The 20,078-nt window shown below is 48.7% G+C and overlaps 2 protein-coding genes across 2 annotated transcripts in view; both read left to right on the top strand.

The window, feature by feature from the left end:
• The window catches only part of lin28aa (lin-28 homolog Aa), a gene marked incomplete at both ends in the record, with an annotated part of 9,334 nt that extends 2,628 nt beyond the window's left edge, over positions 1-6,706 (top strand). Inside the window, 2 exons of the mRNA XM_080005768.1 lie at positions 3,946-4,130; positions 6,484-6,706. Of these exons, the coding sequence (XP_079861894.1) occupies positions 3,946-4,130; positions 6,484-6,706 (408 nt within the window). The remainder of the gene's footprint in view (positions 1-3,945; positions 4,131-6,483) is intronic.
• Positions 6,707-12,005: 5,299 nt separating this feature from the next.
• On the top strand, positions 12,006-19,955 carry mecr (mitochondrial trans-2-enoyl-CoA reductase). The gene is made up of 10 exons (XM_080004906.1): positions 12,006-12,293; positions 15,966-16,063; positions 16,179-16,310; positions 16,391-16,534; positions 17,036-17,138; positions 17,936-18,038; positions 18,125-18,198; positions 18,560-18,620; positions 18,716-18,788; positions 19,548-19,955. Exons 1-10 carry the CDS (start codon positions 12,115-12,117, stop codon positions 19,709-19,711), a joined length of 1,131 nt encoding a protein of 376 aa, XP_079861032.1. The 5' UTR covers positions 12,006-12,114; the 3' UTR covers positions 19,712-19,955.
• The last annotated feature ends 123 nt before the right edge of the window (positions 19,956-20,078 follow it).

The raw sequence follows: 20,078 nt of genomic DNA, 5'->3' as shown, positions 1-20,078 counted from the left end.
GACTGGATTGGTAATTGAATGGTTAATGATGGCGTCCACAAAGCGGAGCCTGATTGGCTGATTACAGGAACAAAATGAAAAAGTGGATTTGGTGAAAGGTCCGTCGCTACATGAGTTGATTCAGTTCCAGAAACGTTGATTCCAGCGCATTCCACAGCACGACCTGTTGGTGTGTCTGTCGTGTTCCATCTGCTCTGCACAATACGTCTAGCCACCCTCCCATTCAAACAGGTTTCCACTTGACCTCATCAGGGTCGGCCAATCACTGCTGTTTATCTAATACGGGGCGGGGCTTGATACCGTGACGATGCAGAGGAGAGCCGCTGACGCACCTTACCAAGATGGCTGCCGCCGAGGTGGAGCGGTCTCTTGTATCTGCTATCGTAACAGCATTAAACTTGGACAGTTTATCCAGCGCTCTCATTGGTTGTAGGTCTATCCAGCGCTCTGATTGGTTGTAGGTCTATCCAGCGCTCTGATTGGTTGTAGCTCTACCGGAAATCACAAACATTTAACGGAGAGATTCCAGACTTATACTTGGGAATTGGGGTGGGATGCCTGGCGATGTGCTTCTACTTTTACTGGAGTGATTTGAACTCAGGGTATTGGCGCTTTGGTTTCAAAGCGATAAAACACCGTCACGTTGGAGACAAAGCCTCCACTCCAGCTCCTCGTTGGAGGACGGACGGTCGTGACTCTCAGAGGGAATCCAAGACCTGGACGAACGCAGCGAGAGTCCAACTCTGCCTGGAATCAGTGATTGTGGTTTAGCAGCAAAGTGCTTGAATAAACCTGAAGCATCACAGGGATGAACTCTGCTCACCTGGGTCCTTCTCATCAAACACGGCCCAAATGAATTGATACATATTCACAGAGAGTGAGAAGCCACCCATTGAAATATTAAAGTGCACAATGCCTTATATACGTAAGTGGGCCAGATCGAAGGCATGACCGTTACAATGTTCTATCTCATATTTTTGAAAGAAATATTAATTTTCTTAATTTTAAACATTGCAACAGAAAGAGTAGTGAAATAATGTAGGGATGGAGTTTACATTTTTGTTTTGCCGTTTTACATCGAGCCAAAGTGCATTCGTCCCCGTAACAGTCGTCTTTAATAAGAAAAGCACAGAAAAAACACGCAAAACATGCTAAAAACAACTAAGTGGGCCGTGCAGAGAGCGTCAAGGCAAAGTAAGAAATATGTCGACGGAAATGAAGAACAATCTGTGGTTTTTGATCACAACTTGTACATAGTTCAGTACATATCGGGAGTACAAACAGATTATGATTTGAATTGAATATAAAAGTATATTTATAGGGGAGCACTGGGCTTTTAAAACTTATTCTCCTTAAACCACCTGACTTGGAGTTTTTTTGGGACTGAACTGTTAATGCAGAATGTAGGAAGATCGATTTGCAAATATGTGCTTAGCTCTGCAAATAATGACCATAACAACAGATATGAGAAAGCAGGTGAGCGTCTGCAAATATGTTCGCTGTGTCTTACAAATAAAAATAAACAACCGTAAAATCTAATTATTTAAATCGCGTCTAAAATTGTTTTTCTGAGGTTGTTTGTTTTTTTTCCGCTCCTCGAATAAAGTTATTATGTTCAATCATATTCTGACAGTGGGGCTGGACAAAACACTTGCACATATACAAAACGGATTTGCAAATGTTTACTGTTCTGTTCTGCTGATATTTAAACAGGTCTGTGAAAACAAACGACAGCTGGTAAATATGCACTAATAAATAAGAGCTGTAAATGTGTGCATGTATTCAAGGCATTTCTGCAGTTTTCGTGCACAAATTCAGCTTCCAGGGTCTTTTGCGTCACTGTGTTGTTGTGAGCACACGTCACATTTTGCATCAGCCGCATCCGCCCGTCGCCTGCATCGTCTCTACTTTGTGTATTTGCTGCGTTTCGACCCGATTCTCTCTGCGTAGAACATTGTCCGGCGCCTCAGAGCCGCGCCCTCGCACGCTGACCTCTCCAAAGGCGTGTCTAATGTGTTCCCCTCTCTGCGTCGCCAGAGGAAGTGTGAGCACGTGCGTGTGTGACAGATGCACGGGAGTTATGGCAACATTGAGCCCCCCCCCGCCCTGTCATAAAATTAGTGGCCGTGTGTCAAGCGGCATTAACTCCCGGGGCCCGCAGGCCTTTGTGCAGGTGGACAATGGGGCCGCGCCGCCGGTGGAAAGGCTCCCCTCGGCCGTGACCGAGCTGCACTTTGTGTGGCCCCCCCGTTCCAGGCCACCTTTTGTCCTCCGGCGCTCTGATGTCTTCACTCGGCGTCCCACCCGAGGAGGAGCTCCTCCCCGGTTCTCCACCTTGATGGGGTGTTGAATGGCCGAGGAGCCCCGTCAGGGGGAGGTCGGGCGTGCGACAGGAAGTAGGTTAACGGTCGTCGGGCCGGGACGCACAATAGGCCTCGGAGGTCTGAGCCGGGCCTCACAGACGCCCAGACGTGCCCGGGGCCCGGCAGCGGGTCTGTCCGTTTGCAGAGGTACACAACAAGCGGCGGCTGGTGTCAAAGACGTCCATGACGGCGAAGTTTGTTTGTTTGAGATTGCCGTTCACCCGACCCTTTGAATCAGAAAACATTTGACATCTTCAGTAGACAACGGGGCCTAAATCACACTGAATAGAAGCGTTGGTGCAACGTCAAAAGCTGTGTTCAAGGACCCTCCTCGCATGTATCTTGGAAGTCCTATCTTTTCGTTCCCTCTTGAAAAGACGACTTATGCGCAGCAAGGCTCTGAGGGAGGGGGCGATGGACGTGTTGGAAGCAAAGAGGGAGCTGAGCGACACAACCACACGCAGCAAAGTGAATGGAATCAGGGACAGAGCGTGAAAGTGAAGTGAAAGTCAACTTGTTTGGAGGTGGTGATAGTGAGTGTGAAGAAAGAGGTTTTATAGCAGGTGGAGTGGGCCCACAAGCTTGGATGATTGGGCGCCACTTTTTGCCAAGAGGTGTTGTCTGTAGGGTCTGTGTGTTTCAGCAAGGAGCGCCACAGAAAAACAAGGTGAGGCTCAAAACCGACAAAAATACTGAACAAAGCCTTTAACAGATTTGCGCAAAGGGCAGTTTGTGCGACCGGCCGTTGTTGTGGTCCCTTGAATAGGCTGTGAAACAGACTCTGATATCAATCATTTCAGGATGCAGAGACCGCCCGTCTGCCCCCAAACTTTTTATCTCGCGTGCCTCTTCACCAAAGAACCATCCCAGGAATGTCCCCCACCACTGACCCCACCCCCAGCCCCCTTCTCACCCCTCCCCCGCCCCTGCATCCTGGTGGTCAGCGTGGCAGTGGGGCTTTGTGATGTGGGTGGGGGGAGGCAGTACGGAATGCTGCTCCTCAAGCGGGGTGGGGGTTGAAGGTCATCCCCATCACGTTTACCACTCAGAGAACAGGGAAGGGGCTCGCCGGTGTTAGGCAACCCGCGAGATTAACCCGAGTGGGAACAGCAAACTCTGCAGCGGTTGTTTATTTGTCCGGGGCGGCGTGATGACAACTTTAAAATACCTGTCGCCTGATAAGTCCCAGAGGGGCGGTGATGTTATCACGCCGTCAAGACTCCATGGGGACGTTCCCAGGGGTCAAAGTATTCTGCAAACGCGCGCTTCAGTTGATGTGCTCGTAGATGATTGCGACACACTAGAACTCTCGATGCGTGCCATGTGCTAATGAAGCCAGATCAGTGGGGTTTGACCAAACGCTGCTGGTCTTCGTTCTAGCTGCGGTTTAGGGATTGAGTCGCACATGGAAGGTCAGATGAACCGAATGAATTACCGGGTCGGATGGAAAACCAGCAGCACGGAAGTTGTGGACGGCCAGCCTCCCTCAGACAGGTGTTCCTGATTAACCTAACTTTAAGTGTTATTTCATCTCATCAAAATGTCTTGTGACAGTGACCACGTTTCCCCTTTGTCCGCTCAGAGTAAGCTGCACATGGAGGGCTTCCGAAGCCTCAAGGAAGGCGAGTCCGTGGAGTTCACCTTCAAGAAGTCATCCAAAGGCCTGGAGTCCCAGCGCGTCACAGGACCCGGAGGCATCCACTGTGTGGGCAGCGAGAGGAGACCCAAGGGAAAGAACGTCCAGAAGAGACGCTCCAAGGGAGACAGGTGAGATGTCTCCAAAAAGAAGAAGGACGATAACTGATCAGAAGTTGAGCGGTGTGCATCATCCTCCAGCTGTTAGTAAAACCCAATCGCAACTGATCACTGGGCTGGATTTGTCTCATTGTGTCACCATGCTGTGTATCCTTTTGTTACAAAATACTTTAAGAGAGACATACTTTGGAAAACTAATGAACTTTACAACCAGTTTAACTCGGTAGGTACGAGGCGTGGTCCCTTTTTCAGACGGAGGCTCTGTATTTTCTTTCCACACGCAGTCTGGTCTCCATTTTGGATCAGATGTACAATGGAGTTTCAGCTTCTCCCCCGTTTCCCCCCTCTCCTCTGACCCCATCCCCCAGCCCCTCCGGTCCGAGCGTGGGTCAAACCAGCGGGCTTGACGTGTGACCCGGATCAATAACTGTTTAAGTCTGAAGGCCCCTCGTGGGTTTACACCCACCGGCCATCTCCTCCCAAAACCCTTCCACCAACCTGAGACCCAACGGCTGAAGGGCGTCGATCGACGTCCGGCGGCTGCAGCGCTACAGTCGGGAGGCGATGGTGCCGGAAAGGATTTCTGGAATGATAGATTCGTCTCTTGCTTCCGCTCGGGAGTCTCCACAGTATTGTGTTATGATGTCGTTGCTTCCCTTTCTCAAGCAGAACAAGTAGACTATGATCGCACGGCGCAAACAGACTTCACAAACCGACGGTGAATTCAGGAAACTCAGTCGCGGAAAGAGAAAAGAAAGCACACCGTGAATATAGAAACACATGCAGGGTTGTCCTCGGATCCTCTGGGTGAGAGGATGGACCATTTGGTTTGTTTGGTCCCACCACAGCCTCGCTCCTCTCATGGTGACGGTGGTGGCGGGAGGCAGCCATTTTAAGTTGTTGTGTGAATATCGATGAAGCGCGGGGTTAGAGGTGTATCAACTTCACCCTCCTGTCAGCTGTGATTAGAGCCAGAGTGTGGTGGCTGTGAGAGCCTTGAAGAGCCTGGAAGAGCCTGGAAGAGCCTGGGAGGCTCTGTGCTTCTCCCCGGAGAAGCTGCTCTTCACCACTATGAGTGGGCTTGTAAAAAGTATTGTTTTCTGGGTGTGTTTCCGTCACCTATTGCACAGGTTACAATAATACACTGCATGGATGATTCCATATCTGAGAAGAATACGCGGCTTCTGTTGGGCTTTCTTAGTTTGAAGTTAAGGTTTGTATGTTTCTACATGATCACAGTGAGCTTCTTCTGCAGGAAACCATGTTTTCTCAGCCTAAAAGTCCACCTTAGTATATAGTGTATATAGTATATATATGTGTGTGTGTGTGTGTGTGTGTGTGTGTGTGTGATTGGGAGGGGGTAGCCCCTGTCCATTTAATTGATAACAGATGCAAAAGCCCAGGCAGGGAGGGTGAAAGGTCACTGTTGTCTTGGAAACGCTGTATGAGTAAATGTGAGCGTTTGGGGGTTGGGATGGAGTCGGGGGCTGGAGAGCTGAAGGGAAGGGGCAGGGCCGGGGGGGAGGGCAGAGTTCAGAGGTCATTACTGCAGCTTTTTTAGACAAAGGAGCGTTTCCCCCTCCCTGCACCGGCTCGCTGATCGATGCTGGTGGAAAGAGTGCGCGCGGTGGTGGAGACCTTGACGCCTTCCAAAATGTCCACGGCCACAAAGACTCGCTGACCCCTCGGCAGCGGTTCTGCCCAAAACTCATCTGCCGCCACAATGGCGGTGGATGTGGGGCTGTGGCGTGGCTGACCGCCCTCACGCCCAGTGCCCATCTGCCTGTCAGCCCCGCACGCGTGGCCATTCTAAAGCCCGTGTTTGAACAGAGCTGTTTGACGGCACCCCCGGTAGCCACCATTGATGTGCCGCGCCGTCGTCACTGTTTGTCTTTAACCGGATCTCTTCCTGGGGTGTTGGGGGTCTGAAACGGAGGCTCCATTTCACAAAATGATGAGGGCCATTTCTAATCCATTGAGAAGTTTGTGAGATTAATTTCACTCTGCGGCCGACTGACGGACTCATCCAGCTGCTGATGAAAGTAAAGCGGTATAACATAGTTCCTGCGAGGTGATATTGCAGATGCAAGTAGCTTGAAAGTTGATCTTACATTCTGCTGGGTTGGTTTTAAGCATCCTAGAAATGATGCATCATTTGGATGCACTGACAGCAGTGTGGATGACCTGGAATGCCCCTCGCAAGATTTATGCTTCGCCACATCAGGACACGTTAAAATGTCGCCATCTAGTGGCCAGCAGAAAACTTTCCAGAATAAGATTAGATGAGGTGGTATTTTATTCATCACCGCGGGGGGGGAAATGCAGGCTAATTGTCCGATCTTAAACAATGTTCTCTCTCCTGAAGGTGCTACAACTGTGGAGGGCTGGACCACCACGCCAAGGAGTGCAAGCTGCCCCCCCAGCCCAAGAAGTGCCATTTCTGCCAGAGCATCGAGCACATGGTGGCAAACTGCCCAATCAAAGCACAGCAGTCCTCCCCGGGCTCTCAGGGAAACACCTCCTCCTTGACGGGAGAGGAGGAGCAGCAGGGCTCCCCGGCAGCGCCCCCTGCCGGCTCCTCCGACTGATGGAGCGGGCTCAGAGAATGGGGGGGTGCACGGGGGCCAATCACGGGAGAGATGGGACTCAGGACACCGCCTCGTCCGCTCAAGCTGCTTTTGGAACTACCTCAGGTTGAAAATTAGATTTATATAAAAATCACTCCCGAATAATGTTGCTGAAGTTCTTTTATTTTTATTTTCATCTCATTTGGTGTTCCACTCGGGGATACTGCTTTAATTATGAAACTCAGGTAATGACAAGCATCTTTATTTGGGCGATAAGATTGTAATGATAATGCCACGCATCAAGATTATCTTCACGTTTTGTTTGATTTCAATAGTTTTTTGCTGTTTTTTTGTTCTGTGATACTGTGCCTGTGGGTGTGAGTTCCCTCTCTGATCTGATACTGAATCGCTACGTCAGGGTGTGTGGACACGCCTGCGCTGCCTTATCATTTAGTCTCTTTCCTGATTGTTACACCACAGTATCGGACCAGAGGCAGAACAGTGACTCTGGAATGAATGTTAGTTTGCATATCGCTCTGGGACTGGGAGGGACACGTTTGGGGTTTAGCCGGAGGCTTCGTCTACCTTAACAGTGCATTGTTTACCTCAATAGTGCATATTCTACCTCATTAGTACAGTCTACCTCAAAAGTCCATAGTCTACCCCAATAGTGTAGTCTACCTCATTAGTGCATAGTCTACCACAATAGTGCATAGTCTACCTCAATTGTGCATAATCGACCTCCTTAGCACATAGTCGACCTCTTAGTGCATAGTTTACCTTGTTAGTGCATAGTTTACCTCAATAGTGCATCGTTTACCTCAGTAGTGCATACTTTACAACAATAATGCAGTCTACCTTAATAGTGCATAGTCAACCTCATTAGTGCATAGTCAGCCTCATTGGTCTGCTACTTCACGCTGATCCTAACCCCCGTAGGAAACCAATTATCCTGTGTATGGACGTCAGTGTTTGAGATTGTGACGTGAATTGGTGTTGACTGGAATCCTCTTTTGCACTACTCTGTTGAAGTATTAGTGCCGTCAGCAGCTTATCCTTCCAAACACGGCGAGAGCTTCTTTTTCTGGGACTGGAAGCCTTTCTTAAATCACTTTCCTGGCGGCAGGATGTTGAAATGTTTTTGGCTGCTACTGTACTCGTCAGTACTGTCATTTGGATTTGATAGAATTCCAAAGAACGCAACGCTTTACTGAATAACGTTCCATCAGATACTTGACACAAGCTGAGATCCCTGATACTTGAATGAAGCAGAGTGTGACGTGGTACTGCGTGGAGGCTGTGGCTCATCAACAGGCTTTAGAACACACTGAGGGCGGGCGTCGCCCTGATCCACCTGCAGCTGGAGCTGGACGTGGGCTGCTCCAACATAAACTTAAAAAATCTCACAACAGTATTGAGAGCATCACAGGAGTACTACAGTGGTATCACAGGAGTATCACAGCAGTACTACATGAGTACTACAGTGATATCACATGAGTACTACAGGGGTATCACATGGGTACTACAGTGGTATCACAGGAGTACTGCAGGAGAACTACAGTGGTATCACAGGAGTACTACCCTGGTATCACAGGAGTACTACATGACTACTACAGTGGTATCACAGGAGTACTACAATGGTGTCACAGGAGTACTACATGAATACTACAGTGGTATCACAGGAGTACTACAGTGGTATCACGGGAGTATCACAATGGTATCACAGGAGTACTACAGTGGTATCACAGGAGTATCACAGTGGTATCACAGGAGTACTAAAGGAGTACTACAGTGATATCACAGCAGTACTACAGGAGTATTGGATTGCGACGCCCCGCCCTGAGCCTGCAGACCTGCAGTAAGTAGATGTAGCTGATCAGCCTTTTACTCCCATTTTACAGGAGACGCTGACGACACTTGTTCACCCAATTTAATATATATGTAAAGTTATTCTAAAGCCTTTAACAAAAAAATCATACTTTTATTTATTTTCACCCAAACGCGCTGGAGCTTCTCCTTCAGCTCCTTCTTTGTGAGGAAAGATGAATCATCCAAAGGATTTGTGTTGAGTATTTTTGGGGGTAACACGGTGTCAGCGTCCCGATGCTTATTGATGATGTAAGAATGAACATTTGAACCTGAACGGAGGCTTCAGCCCATCACTGTCCTCTGCAGTGATCAGCGCTCAGTGCTCCACCGCCTGCAGTCCTCATATGACTGACATCGCTGTAAACTGTGACTGTTTTCTTTGATTTCTTTGCCTTTTATGATTTCTTCTGATTTGTTATATATATTTCTTATTTTTAATTCACCCGGAGCCTTTCAAAAGGGAGGCCCTTGTCATAAGTCTATCTATGCCAAAACCAATGCAATGTTACTCTGCACTAATCACGTGTAAGATGCATTAATCGTTTTATATTCTGTTTAATCTCTTTTTGCTTTTTGAACACGTGTTCTATATTTTTTTATACGTTTGTTTTACTTTCTGAAGAAAGAAAGAAAAAAAAAAAAAAAAAAAGCAGCATCAGTGGCAAAGCGGGAACTCCGTCCTCAGACTTGTCTCAGGAATCGGTAATCTGCAAACTCAGGGAATTGTTCAGATTGTTTGGAAGGTGAAGACTGAGAGACGGAGCGTTCTGCGTGTGAAGGCGGCCGACGCCTCGCTGCCGTGGCCTCGCTGCCGTGGCCTCGCTGCCGTGGCCTCGCTGCCGTGGCCTCGCTGCCGTGGCCTCGCTGCCGTGGCCTCGCTGCCGTGGCCTCGCTGCCGTGGCCTCGCTGCCGTGGCCTGGCTGCCGTGGCCTCGCTGCCGTGGCCTCGCTGCCGTGGCCTCGCTGCCGTGGCCTCGCTGCCGTGGCCTCGCTGCCGACGCCTCGCTGCCGTGGCCTCGCTGCCGTGGCCTCGCTGCCGTGGCCTCGCTGCCGTGGCCTCGCTGCCGTGGCCTCGCTGCCGTGGCCTGGCTGCCGTCGTTCGCTGCCGTGGCTTCGCTGCCGTGGCCTCGCTGCCGTGGCCTGGCTGCCGTCGTTCGCTGCTGTCGCTTCGCTGCCGTGGCTTCGCTGCCGGGGCAGACGGCTCCTCTGAGATCCAAAAGCTTTTTGCTCTCCTTCCCGCTGCACGGCTCCACGACCCGACCCGCCACCAAATCACATAATCACATTAAGAAAATGTTCGACTGTGATTGTTTCTTCCTCTATTATTGTTGTAGATGGGATGTAGCGACTATATCATTATGGGATGGGGGCTTATAGTACACAAATCGGGGTTGTCTCATCTCAACACACAGCCTAGGAACTGGGATTCCTTGTGATTTAAAAAAGGCCGCGAAATTCCGAACAGGACATGAACAAGTTTAACGATGTAATACTCAATACTTTTTGATTGGTTTATGAAAGAAGCAAATAATTATTTGTCAAGTTCTCGGAATTGATGGAACCGTTCAAGATTCGGTGTTTTGCGTTTGACTTCGGTGCGCAGAGGTGGGGAGGGCGCGGTCAAGCTGCTGTGTTTGTCCGTGGATTTGGCCTCCACCCCCAAACTCCGGGTGGAGCTCGGGGAACGTCATGTTTTATTTCAAACGAAGCTGAAAGTAAAGAAACAGAGTGGGAGGTTTTCGTCTTTGCAATATTCTGCTGTGGACACTTCCTGCTTTGTTGTGCGAGGTCGTTTGGGAAGCGGTGTTCTGCGACGCCTCGGACCTCGTCTGCCTGGACTCCCCAGTGATGTGTTGTTGTGATTTAAATGTCGGTGTTAGACGGGTTAGCGACATGACATGTGCTCAGGGTAAAATTAAAAGCGCATCAAAGTACACTGTCACACTTGACTTTACTGAGTTCCGTGTGTACTTTGTACCATGCATTTTGTTTGTGACTATCAGCCATGCCATTTGTGATATTGTACCTTTGGGTGTAGACGGCTGAAACTATTTCCAAAAATGTGCATTTATTACTGAAGAATGTATCGATGTTTACTGACCTAAAACTACATTTAACTTGATCTCAGGCGATTCAATGGATATTTTGTCGATGGTAAACAGCATGTAGGCTTTTACAAGTATTTCTGTGATAATCCTTCTGTATGTTATGATCTGCTCCATTTCATAATAAATATTACAATATTTATTATTGTTTTTCTTTCTTCCACCCTGAGCAGCCTCGGTGCAGGGATCACACAGTTCAACGTGATTCTACTTTAAAGTATCAGGTTCAATGGTTGGGTGAGGGTTTTATAACTGTCATAGATAAATATAATGTGTATCTGTCTGTCTGTCCGTCAGTCTGTCCGTCTGTCTGTCTGTCTGTCTGTCTGTCTGTCTGTCTGTCTATCTATCTGTCTCTGTGTCTGTCTATCCACCCATCTGTCTGTCTGTCAGTCTGTCCATCCGTCTGTCTGTCTGTCTGTCTATCCATCCATCAGTCTATCTGTCTGTCTGTCTGTCTATCCATCATCTGTCTGTCTGTCTGTCTGTCCGTCCATCAGTCTATCTATCTATCCATCAGTCTGTCTATATATCTATCTTTCTGTCTGTCCTTCTGTTTGTCCGTCTGCCTGTCTGTCTGTCTGTCTGTCTATCCATCAGGCTGTCTATATATCTATCTATCTATCTTTCTGTCTGTCTGTCTGTCTGTCTGTCTGTCTGTCTATTCATCCATCAGTCTATCTGTCTGTCAGTCAGTCAGTCAGTCAGTCAGTCAGTCAGTCAGTCAGTCAGTCAGTCTATCTATCTATCTTTCTATCTATCCGTCTGTCTGTCTGTCCATCTGTCTGTCTGTCTGTCTATCCATCCATCAGTCTATCTGTCTGTCTGTCTGTCTATCCATCATCTGTTTGTCTGTCTGTCTGTCCGTCCATCAGTCTATCTATCTATCCATCAGTCTGTCTATATATCTATCTTTCTGTCTGTCCTTCTGTTTGTCCGTCTGCCTGTCTGTCTGTCTGTCTGTCTGTCTGTCTGTCTGTCTATCCATCAGGCTGTCTATATATCTATCTATCTATCTTTCTGTCTGTCTGTCTGTCTGTCTGTCTGTCTGTCTGTCTGTCTATTCATCCATCAGTCTATCTGTCTGTCTGTCAGTCAGTCAGTCAGTCAGTCAGTCAGTCAGTCTATCTATCTTTCTGTCTGTCTGTCTGTCTGTCTGTCTGTCTGTCTGTCTGTCTGTCTATTCATCCATCAGTCTATCTGTCTGTCAGTCAGTCAGTCAGTCAGTCAGTCAGTCTATCTATCTATCTTTCTATCTATCAGTCTGTCTGTCTGTACGTACCCTGCTCATCCACCAGAGGCGCTGTTGTCTGTTTACGTCTCGCTGTGAAAGGGTTAATCCAACATGGCGGCCCCCGTTGTGCACTGACTGCTGCTGCTGCTGCTGCTGCGTCTCCAACTGGACGCTCAACAAGTCCCTTCGGACTCAACGGGCTTCTCCTTGTGGCCGTTTGCGATGAGGTTCACCGTCCCGCTGCTGAGACACTACTGGAGGAACCGGAGAGGCCGTGTCGCCTGCATCGGCGTCCCGAGGCCGCCCCCGCCTCAGCCCCGCAGAGCCTCCAGCGACCTGGCGGCGCAGCGATGCACGGCGCTGCGCTACGAGAAGCACGGGGACCCGGCCCAGGCTGTCCGGTCAGTAGTCCCTGCGGTACCGTGGTGGTGGTGCAGTATGTATATATATATGTATATATATATATATATATATATATATATATATATATATATATAGTATATATGTGTGTATATATATTGTATATATGTGTGTGTATATACTGTATGTGTTTGTCAACATTAGTCACGTTTGAGTCAAGAGTCACATTTTGTGATGCAAAAAGTCTAAATCTAGCATAGCCTCTGTAGATAAACCAACTCACTTTATACTTCCCTTCATCCTACTTCATCATGCAAATGGAGGAAAATCATTTTTCCTTCTGAATTGACCTTCTCTAAACTTGTGAATGCACATGTCCAACTGTTCAATGTTTCAGTACTTTTTGCACAACTTGCTGTTCTCTAACAAGGAGCTGAACGGAAAAATTCACAACAGGTGTTTGATCCATGAATCCACCAATAAATGTCCTGGTTCAATTAGAGTTGGTATCTAAACAGTCCTCTTCATCATGCTGTTCACATGTTGACATCATGACACCAAGACACCTAACAACTGATCAACAGCACCTCACCTTGCGAGGCTTCAAACAGGATGTTGTCAGAGGGAAGTGGCCACTGAGCTTAGTGTCACAGAGTGTCATCAGCAGCTTGCAACAGAGATACAGAGACTGGAAGAGTCACAGAAAGACATAGAAGTGGACGTGCTTTGGCCACATCCCACACTGATGAGCGCTTCATTGTGAACAGTGCCCTGAGGAACCGCAGGATGATGCCGCTCAACTCCAGGCACATTTAAGGAAGGTGAGAGGCACCAAGTGTCACGTCAGACCATTCAAAACCATTGACATCAGCGTGGTCTACGTGCTAGACCACCTGCAAGGGTACCTGACCACACCACCAGGCACAGGCATCATGGTCTTGCAGGGGCCAGGCAGCGTTGATGCTGGACCAGGGACCAGGGGCCTCAGTGCTGATTTCTGATGAAAGTCCATTCACATGGAGCAGAAATGTTGGAGACGTCAAGGAGAGCGCTACGCATCAGCCACTGTTGTCACCAGACGAGCCTTTGGTGGTGGTAGTGTTACAGTGTGGGCAGGTGTGTCTGGTCAATACAGAACTGCCCTACACTTTGTGAATGGTACAGTGACAAGCCCATACTACCTGAATGACATCATTCATCCAGTCATTGTGCCCCTGCATGAACAACACAGGCCTCATTTCATCTTCATGGACGACAACGCTCCAGCTCATGGAGGTGGCATCATTAGGGAACGGCTGCTGGAGACTGGGGCACCTCAAATGGAGTGGCCTGCACTTTCTCCAGACCTGAATCCCATTGAAAACCTGTGGGATCAGCTGAGTGGCCGTGTAGAGGCTCCTAACTCTGTACCCTAGAACCTCAATGACCTGAGGGCCCCCTTCAAGAAGAGTGGGGGGCCAAGGCCTCAGCAGACAATAACGACTTGTGAACAGCATGAGACGTGGTTGTCAAGCTGTAATTGATGCTCAAGGGCACTTGGCAAGTTATTGAGACATTGACATTTTTTGTTGTGGTAAACCCACCACTGTTGTTGGAGGAAATCAAAGTTCAAAGTTCAAAGTGTCTTTATTGTCAATCGTACCATGCAACACGTAATTACACAGAGGATCAAAATTGCGTTTCCCCATACTCCAAATGTGTAGTAATATTTGTAACACACAACATATAACATGAAAGTGCAAAAAGACAACAACAATAGACACAACAACACAACAAGACTAAGGATAGTCTTAATATACTCAAGAAGTCAAATGAGGTATGTTATTAAGGTAATAAGGTGCAGTACAAAGCTAGCAGCAAGAGGATACATATGTATACCAAGGGGATACATATGTATTGTAAAAATGTAAATATTGTGCAGTCAGTTGGTCTTTGTGGGTGTCGTGTCCATGTCGTATTTGGTGAGTTTAGTAGTCTGATGGCCTTTGGAAAAAAGCTGTTCCTGAATCTGGTGGTATTGCACCGCATGCTGCGGTAGCGCTCGCCAGAAGGTAGGAGGGTGAACAGTTTGTGTGCTGGGTGGGTGTGGTCCTTGATGATATTAGTGGCTCTCTTGCGGCAGCGAGACGGGTACAGGTCCTGGATGGATGGTTGTGCTGTTTAGGTGATCTTCTCTGCTGTCCTCACCACTCTTTGTAGGGCTTTGTGGTCAGCAGCTGAGCAGCTGCCATACCACACTGAGAGGCTGCTGGTGAGAATGCTCTCAATAGCTCCCCTGTAGAAGGTGGTGAGGGCAGAAGGGGGGAGGTCAGCTCTCCTCATCCGGCGAAGGAAGTAGAGGCGTTGCTGTGCCTTCTTTACTAGGGAGGTGGTGTTGATTGACCATGTCAGGTCGTCTGTGATGTGCACCCCCAGGAACTTGGTGCTCTTCACAGACTCCACTGCACTGCCATTGATGGTGAGTGGGATGTGTGGTGTGTGTTTCTTTCTGAAGTCCACAGTTATTTCTTTTGTCTTGTTTGCATTGAGATGTAGATTATTGTTGTCACACCAGCTGATGAGTTGATTTACCTCCTCTCTGTAGGCTGAGCCGTTGTCGTCACTGATGAGGCCCACAACTGTTGTGTCATCTGCAAACTAAATGAAGTGGTTCGAGTTGTATCTGGCACAACAGTCATGCGTCGCCAGTGTGAACAGCACACAACACAACACACATCCTTGGGGGACTCCAGTGTTCACAGTGATGGTCTCTGAGGAGTTTTTGCCAACTCTTACTGTCTGTGGTCTATCAGTAAGGAAGTCCAGGAGCCAGTTGCAGAGTGGGGTGCTGATGCCTATTTCGCTTAGTTTATTTACCAGGTGTGGGGGATGACTGTGTTGAAGGTGGAACTGAAGTCAATGAACAGAATCCGCACGTAACTGTTTTTGTTTTCCAGATGAGCCAGGCATAGGTGGAGTGCTGTTGCTATGGCATCATCAGTGGACGGTATGCAAACTGGAATGGATCAAGTGTAGTGGGGAGACTGGATGTTATGTGGGCCTTGACTAATCTTTCAAGGCACTTCATCATGATGGGCGTGAGTGCTATGGGTTGGTAGTCGTTCAGTGTTGAGGCTGGGGATTTCTTGGGTAGCGGTATGATGGTGGTGGCTTTGAAGCATGTTGGTATGATGGCTTGGCTAAGAGAGGTGTTGTAGATATCCGTGAGAACATCTGTAAGTTGGTCAGCACAGTCTCTGAGCACACGCCCCGGTATGTTGTCAGGACTTGCAGCTTTTCTGGGGTTCACCTTGAGTAGGGTCTTCCCTACTCAATGGTTTGGTGCTGATATTGGTGACCCAATATCAGCACGGTCCAGGTGAAGTGTTACTTAGAGCTGGAGTGGCCGCTGCCGACAGGGCGCCGCCATCTTGCGCATGCGCTATCAGGCATACGCACACCAATTGCATCACCATTCCAAATCACCATTGCATGCTTCTACTAAATTTCACCCAAAGCCAAATATCCTTAACTTTTTGTGAGTAGTGTATATATAGACTTAGCTGCAATACTTTTATGAATAAGAAAGAGATGGTTTGTACATAGATCAGTCTTAATTATCTTTAAAATTAGTCTTACAAAGGTTTTAGATGATAGTTTTGCTCTGTTTTACATTTTAATTCATAAAAGTAAACTCTCTGTATAAAGTATGACATCAGTACCTCGGTTGCCAGGCTGGAGGTCATGGAGCTTCCCCCTCTGGGGCCAAAGGATGTTCTGGTCAGAATGCTGGCGGCGCCAATTAATCCATCAGACATCAACATGATTCAAGGTGAGTTCCTCCAGTCACACACCAAGCGGCCACAGCCGCTGCACGTCGTGTTCGTTTCAAGAGACGCAACTGTTTCCCGCACAGAGAGCCGAGTCGTTTCGTCGCCATCTTCTAGGTACTTACGCCATCCTGCCCGAGCTCCCGGCTGTGGGGGGCAACGAGGGGGTGGCCGAAGTTGTGGAGGCAGGTCCCCAGGTGACGTCGCTCCGGGCGGGAGATCGGGTCATCCCAAGAGACGCCGGGCTGGGTAACGCGCTTGACATACGAGAGCAGGTGTGCGCTGTGCTTCCTGTGCCTCACGAGGCCGTCGTGCGGTGGTGTGCACAGGGACGTGGAGGACGGCGGCGGTGCTCGCGGAGAGGGATCTGCTGTCCCTGCCCAGCGATATCCCCCTGCTTTCTGCGGCTACACTGGGGGTCAACCCCTGCACGGCTTTCAGGATGCTGTCTGACTTTGAGGACCTCAAGCCAGGTCGGTCCCAAAGCAAGTCCAGATAAGGCGACACTTCATTCACCCCCAGAGGGAAATTCAGGAAGCGCTGCTAATGCCGGTTTTGTGCTGTTTTACAGGCACCAGTACTGTAGTGCGGAGAACTAGGCTGTTCAATTGTTAATTTAACATTGCGATTAATATTAAATTATGTAGAATTAATCGTGAAACGCAGCGCGCTGAATGGGGCGTTGGGGAATTTGATTTCGTTGTCTGCATTCATCTGTTCAACTCTCCCGTTAGTTTCTGTGCAGCCTCAGCAGATGGCGCCACTACCCAGCGTTAGCATTAGCACGTAGGCGGAGTGACGCGAGGGACGTGAAGCCAGGAGGCGGGCGCCGTGGAAACCCGGTCGTTGTCCAGAAATAACCGACCGCTGATTGCCGCTGTTGAACCATCAGAATCTGGAATTTCCGACCTGCGTAAATGTATGTTGGCGTGCGTTTTGCTGTGAACGAGCTGCTGACGTTTGCTCTGGTTCAGGCGACACGCTGATCCAGAACGCAGCCAACAGCGCAGTGGGACAAGCGGTGATCCAGATCGCTGCCGCCCGCGGGATAAACACCATCAACGTGGTGAGGGACAGGTGAGCGCGGTGGAATCGAACCCAAGCAGCTTCACACGCGACCCGCCGCCGCCGGTGCCGCCAAAGTCCACACGGTTTGAACTTTGACCCGGTCCAGCGTCGACTTGTTGAAGCTCCTCCAATCAGAAGGCCCCTCTGACGACCTTGAGCAGCAAAAGTCAAAGATCTCCAACCAAAACAAAACTTTATTTTTCAGAATTGGAAAACATGTTGAATTGGATTTGATTTTTAATCACAACCAGAAGTAATGTTTTTTGAAATAAACATTTATTGGGTTGGAATATTTCATCCAAGGACACAAAGTCTGTCCTAAGATATCGTGTGTGTGTGTGTGTGTGTGTGTGTGTGTGTGTGTGTGTGTGTGTGTGTGTGTGTGTGTGTGTGTGTGTGTGTGTGTGTGTGTGTGTGTGTGTGTGTGTGTGTGTGTGTATATACACACACATATACAGTGTATATATATATATGTCTGTGTGTGTGTGTGTGTGTGTGTGTGTGTGTGTGTGTGTGTGTGTGTGTGTGTATGTATATATATATATATATATATATATATATATATATATATTTGGTTCAGCGCTCAGCCAGCTCCCTACTTCTCTGAACACGGTGTTTGATCCTCGTCGTGTGAAGGCGTCTTGTCGCTGTGTTTCTTGGTGACTGTGTGTCAATCAGTGACAGCTTTCCAGTTCCATGCGTTTGAGTGGGGGGGGTTGATAAACCCTTATCAATCAATGCTCACTACTCCAGGTAGTTCAAAACCTCCAGGCCTTGAACATCCTGGTTGTGTCATTGTGCTCCAGACCAGAGTTCAGGCGGCTCAGCGAGGGGCTGAAGGCCATGGGCGCCGCTCACGTCATCGCCGAGGAGACGCTGAGGCGACCTGAGACCAAGGAGCTGTTTCAGGTGCGCCCCGCCCCGCCCCCCTCTCCTCAGGCTGTCACGAGAAAACGAGTCTGACGCGGCGGCCATCTTGTTTTCCTCTCTTCAAGACTTTGCCGAGGCCCAAGCTGGCGCTGAACGGAGTCGGGGGCAAGAGCGCCACCGAGCTGCTCCGACACCTCCAGTGAGTGTTGACAACAACCACAACCGTGAGGCGTGAGAGGAGGAGGTCAGGTCCGGTGTTTTACATTTGAGGTTGAGCTTTTGCTGCTAATGATTGAAAATACTTTCAATGTTCCAGGTGTCACTTCCTCTCTGTATCGCCAAAGGACATGCTGATGTGAAGGCATGCAAAGCTTACATCATCACAGTTAAATTATTCTTAAGTTAAATGTTGTGACATTGCGATCGAGATTTTAATACCGTGATCATCCTACTTTTGCTACTAATTCTATCATTATATATAGTTACTCTGCAGTATTTACTATATACTATATTACAACATAGTGCTGATGCAGTAAAGATAAGGTGTTGTGTTCTCTCAGGGCCGGCGGCTCCATGGTGACGTACGGGGGAATGGCCAAGCAGCCGGTCACGGTTCCCGTGGTAAGGAGACAGAACGGTGGTCCCACAGGTTGTACCAGGCGCCCGGGACGCACCGCAGCCTCTGACCTCCCTCTCTCCCTCCCTCCCTCCTGCAGAGTGCTCTTATTTTCAAGGACGTGAAGGTGCGAGGCTTCTGGGTCACCCAGTGGAAGAAGGACCACGCCCACGGTCGGTGTTAGGAGGATGAAAAACCTCTGGTGTTTTTATTTCGCAATCGTTGGGAGTCGAGCCGAGCGGCTGCGATCAGACGTGTTGCAGCGCGGTGTCAACAAGCTGTAACTCTACCACAGTCTCCCTCCAAAACAATAGTTTGGACTTTTTGAAGCCCCCCGTGTAGTACTTCAGGTTCCAGCCTTTACTCCAAAGCGGACCCTCCATCCCTCCATCAGGAGTTCACTGCAGAGTCATGAGGGACAATTTGCCCAGTACAAATATTCACTCCACATTTCATCCAGAGCAACATGTGAATCCTGATTGTCATGGTAACGTCCCTGTTTGCCGGCGCTGCTCCCACACACTGAGCTGGTTTGTCGTCCTTGAAGTCATTGAAGAGTCAAGTTTGGAGAAAAGGCTGAAACCTTCCAAGTTCACATGCTAGATCTGGGATTTCTTAAATATCCGACTTTTCTGTTTTGCATACTTGGCTTTTTGTTTATGTCCGACATTTAATTGTAATGATATTTTTCATTCTTATCCTATTTTATTTTATTCTCCTTTTATTCAGACTGTTTAGCTTTTTAATCTTTCAAGACTACGGTTTGTACTGGAGTGCAACCAACCTCACCAGAAGAAACTCCTGGTATATGCAAATGTACCTGGCGAAATAAAAACCAGGCGGGACAGGGAGAAACCTCCCAAAACCTGAACTGTCTGTCTGTCTGTCTGTCTCTTCGTCTCTTCTCTGTCCTCTTTTTCTCTCTCTCTCAGATGAAGGAGCTATGAGGACCATGCTGGATGCGCTGTGCGCTCTGATCCGGCAGGGGAAGCTCAGCGCTCCCTCCTGCACCGAGGTCAGCCTGAGGGATTACCCAAAAGCCCTGGACGCCGCCATGCAGCCCTTCACCTCCACCAAGCAGATTCTGATCATGTGACGTGAGCGTTGCCGTCGGTCGAAGGGCAGCGTGTTATCTGCAGTAATAAGTCATCGAAGAGTCACCACACCTCTCTAAATGGACGATGCAGGACGACAGGAACCTGCTGAGAGCACGTCTTCATCTGGCACCGCCTTTCTCAGCTGCAGACCAGTGTGTTCAAATAATGGATCAACATCTTTATGCTCTCATTTATTAATTACCAATAAAAGCAAGATAACAACGCTCCACATCAGAGCCTTTGGAAGTCAGAGGATTCATTTACCGATGAGTCTTGAAAAGGAAAACTTGAAAAGCTGATGGTGTAAACCAGAAGACCTCAGTTGATTTTGAAAAATTAACCAAAAAATCTAAACCTGGAACTTTA

Source organism: Zeus faber (genome assembly GCF_960531495.2).
Source record: "Zeus faber genome assembly, chromosome: 8".
Lineage (NCBI taxonomy): Eukaryota > Metazoa > Chordata > Actinopteri > Zeiformes > Zeidae > Zeus > Zeus faber.
Note: the sequence above shows the minus strand (reverse complement) of the source record. Positions and strands in the feature narration are given on the sequence as shown.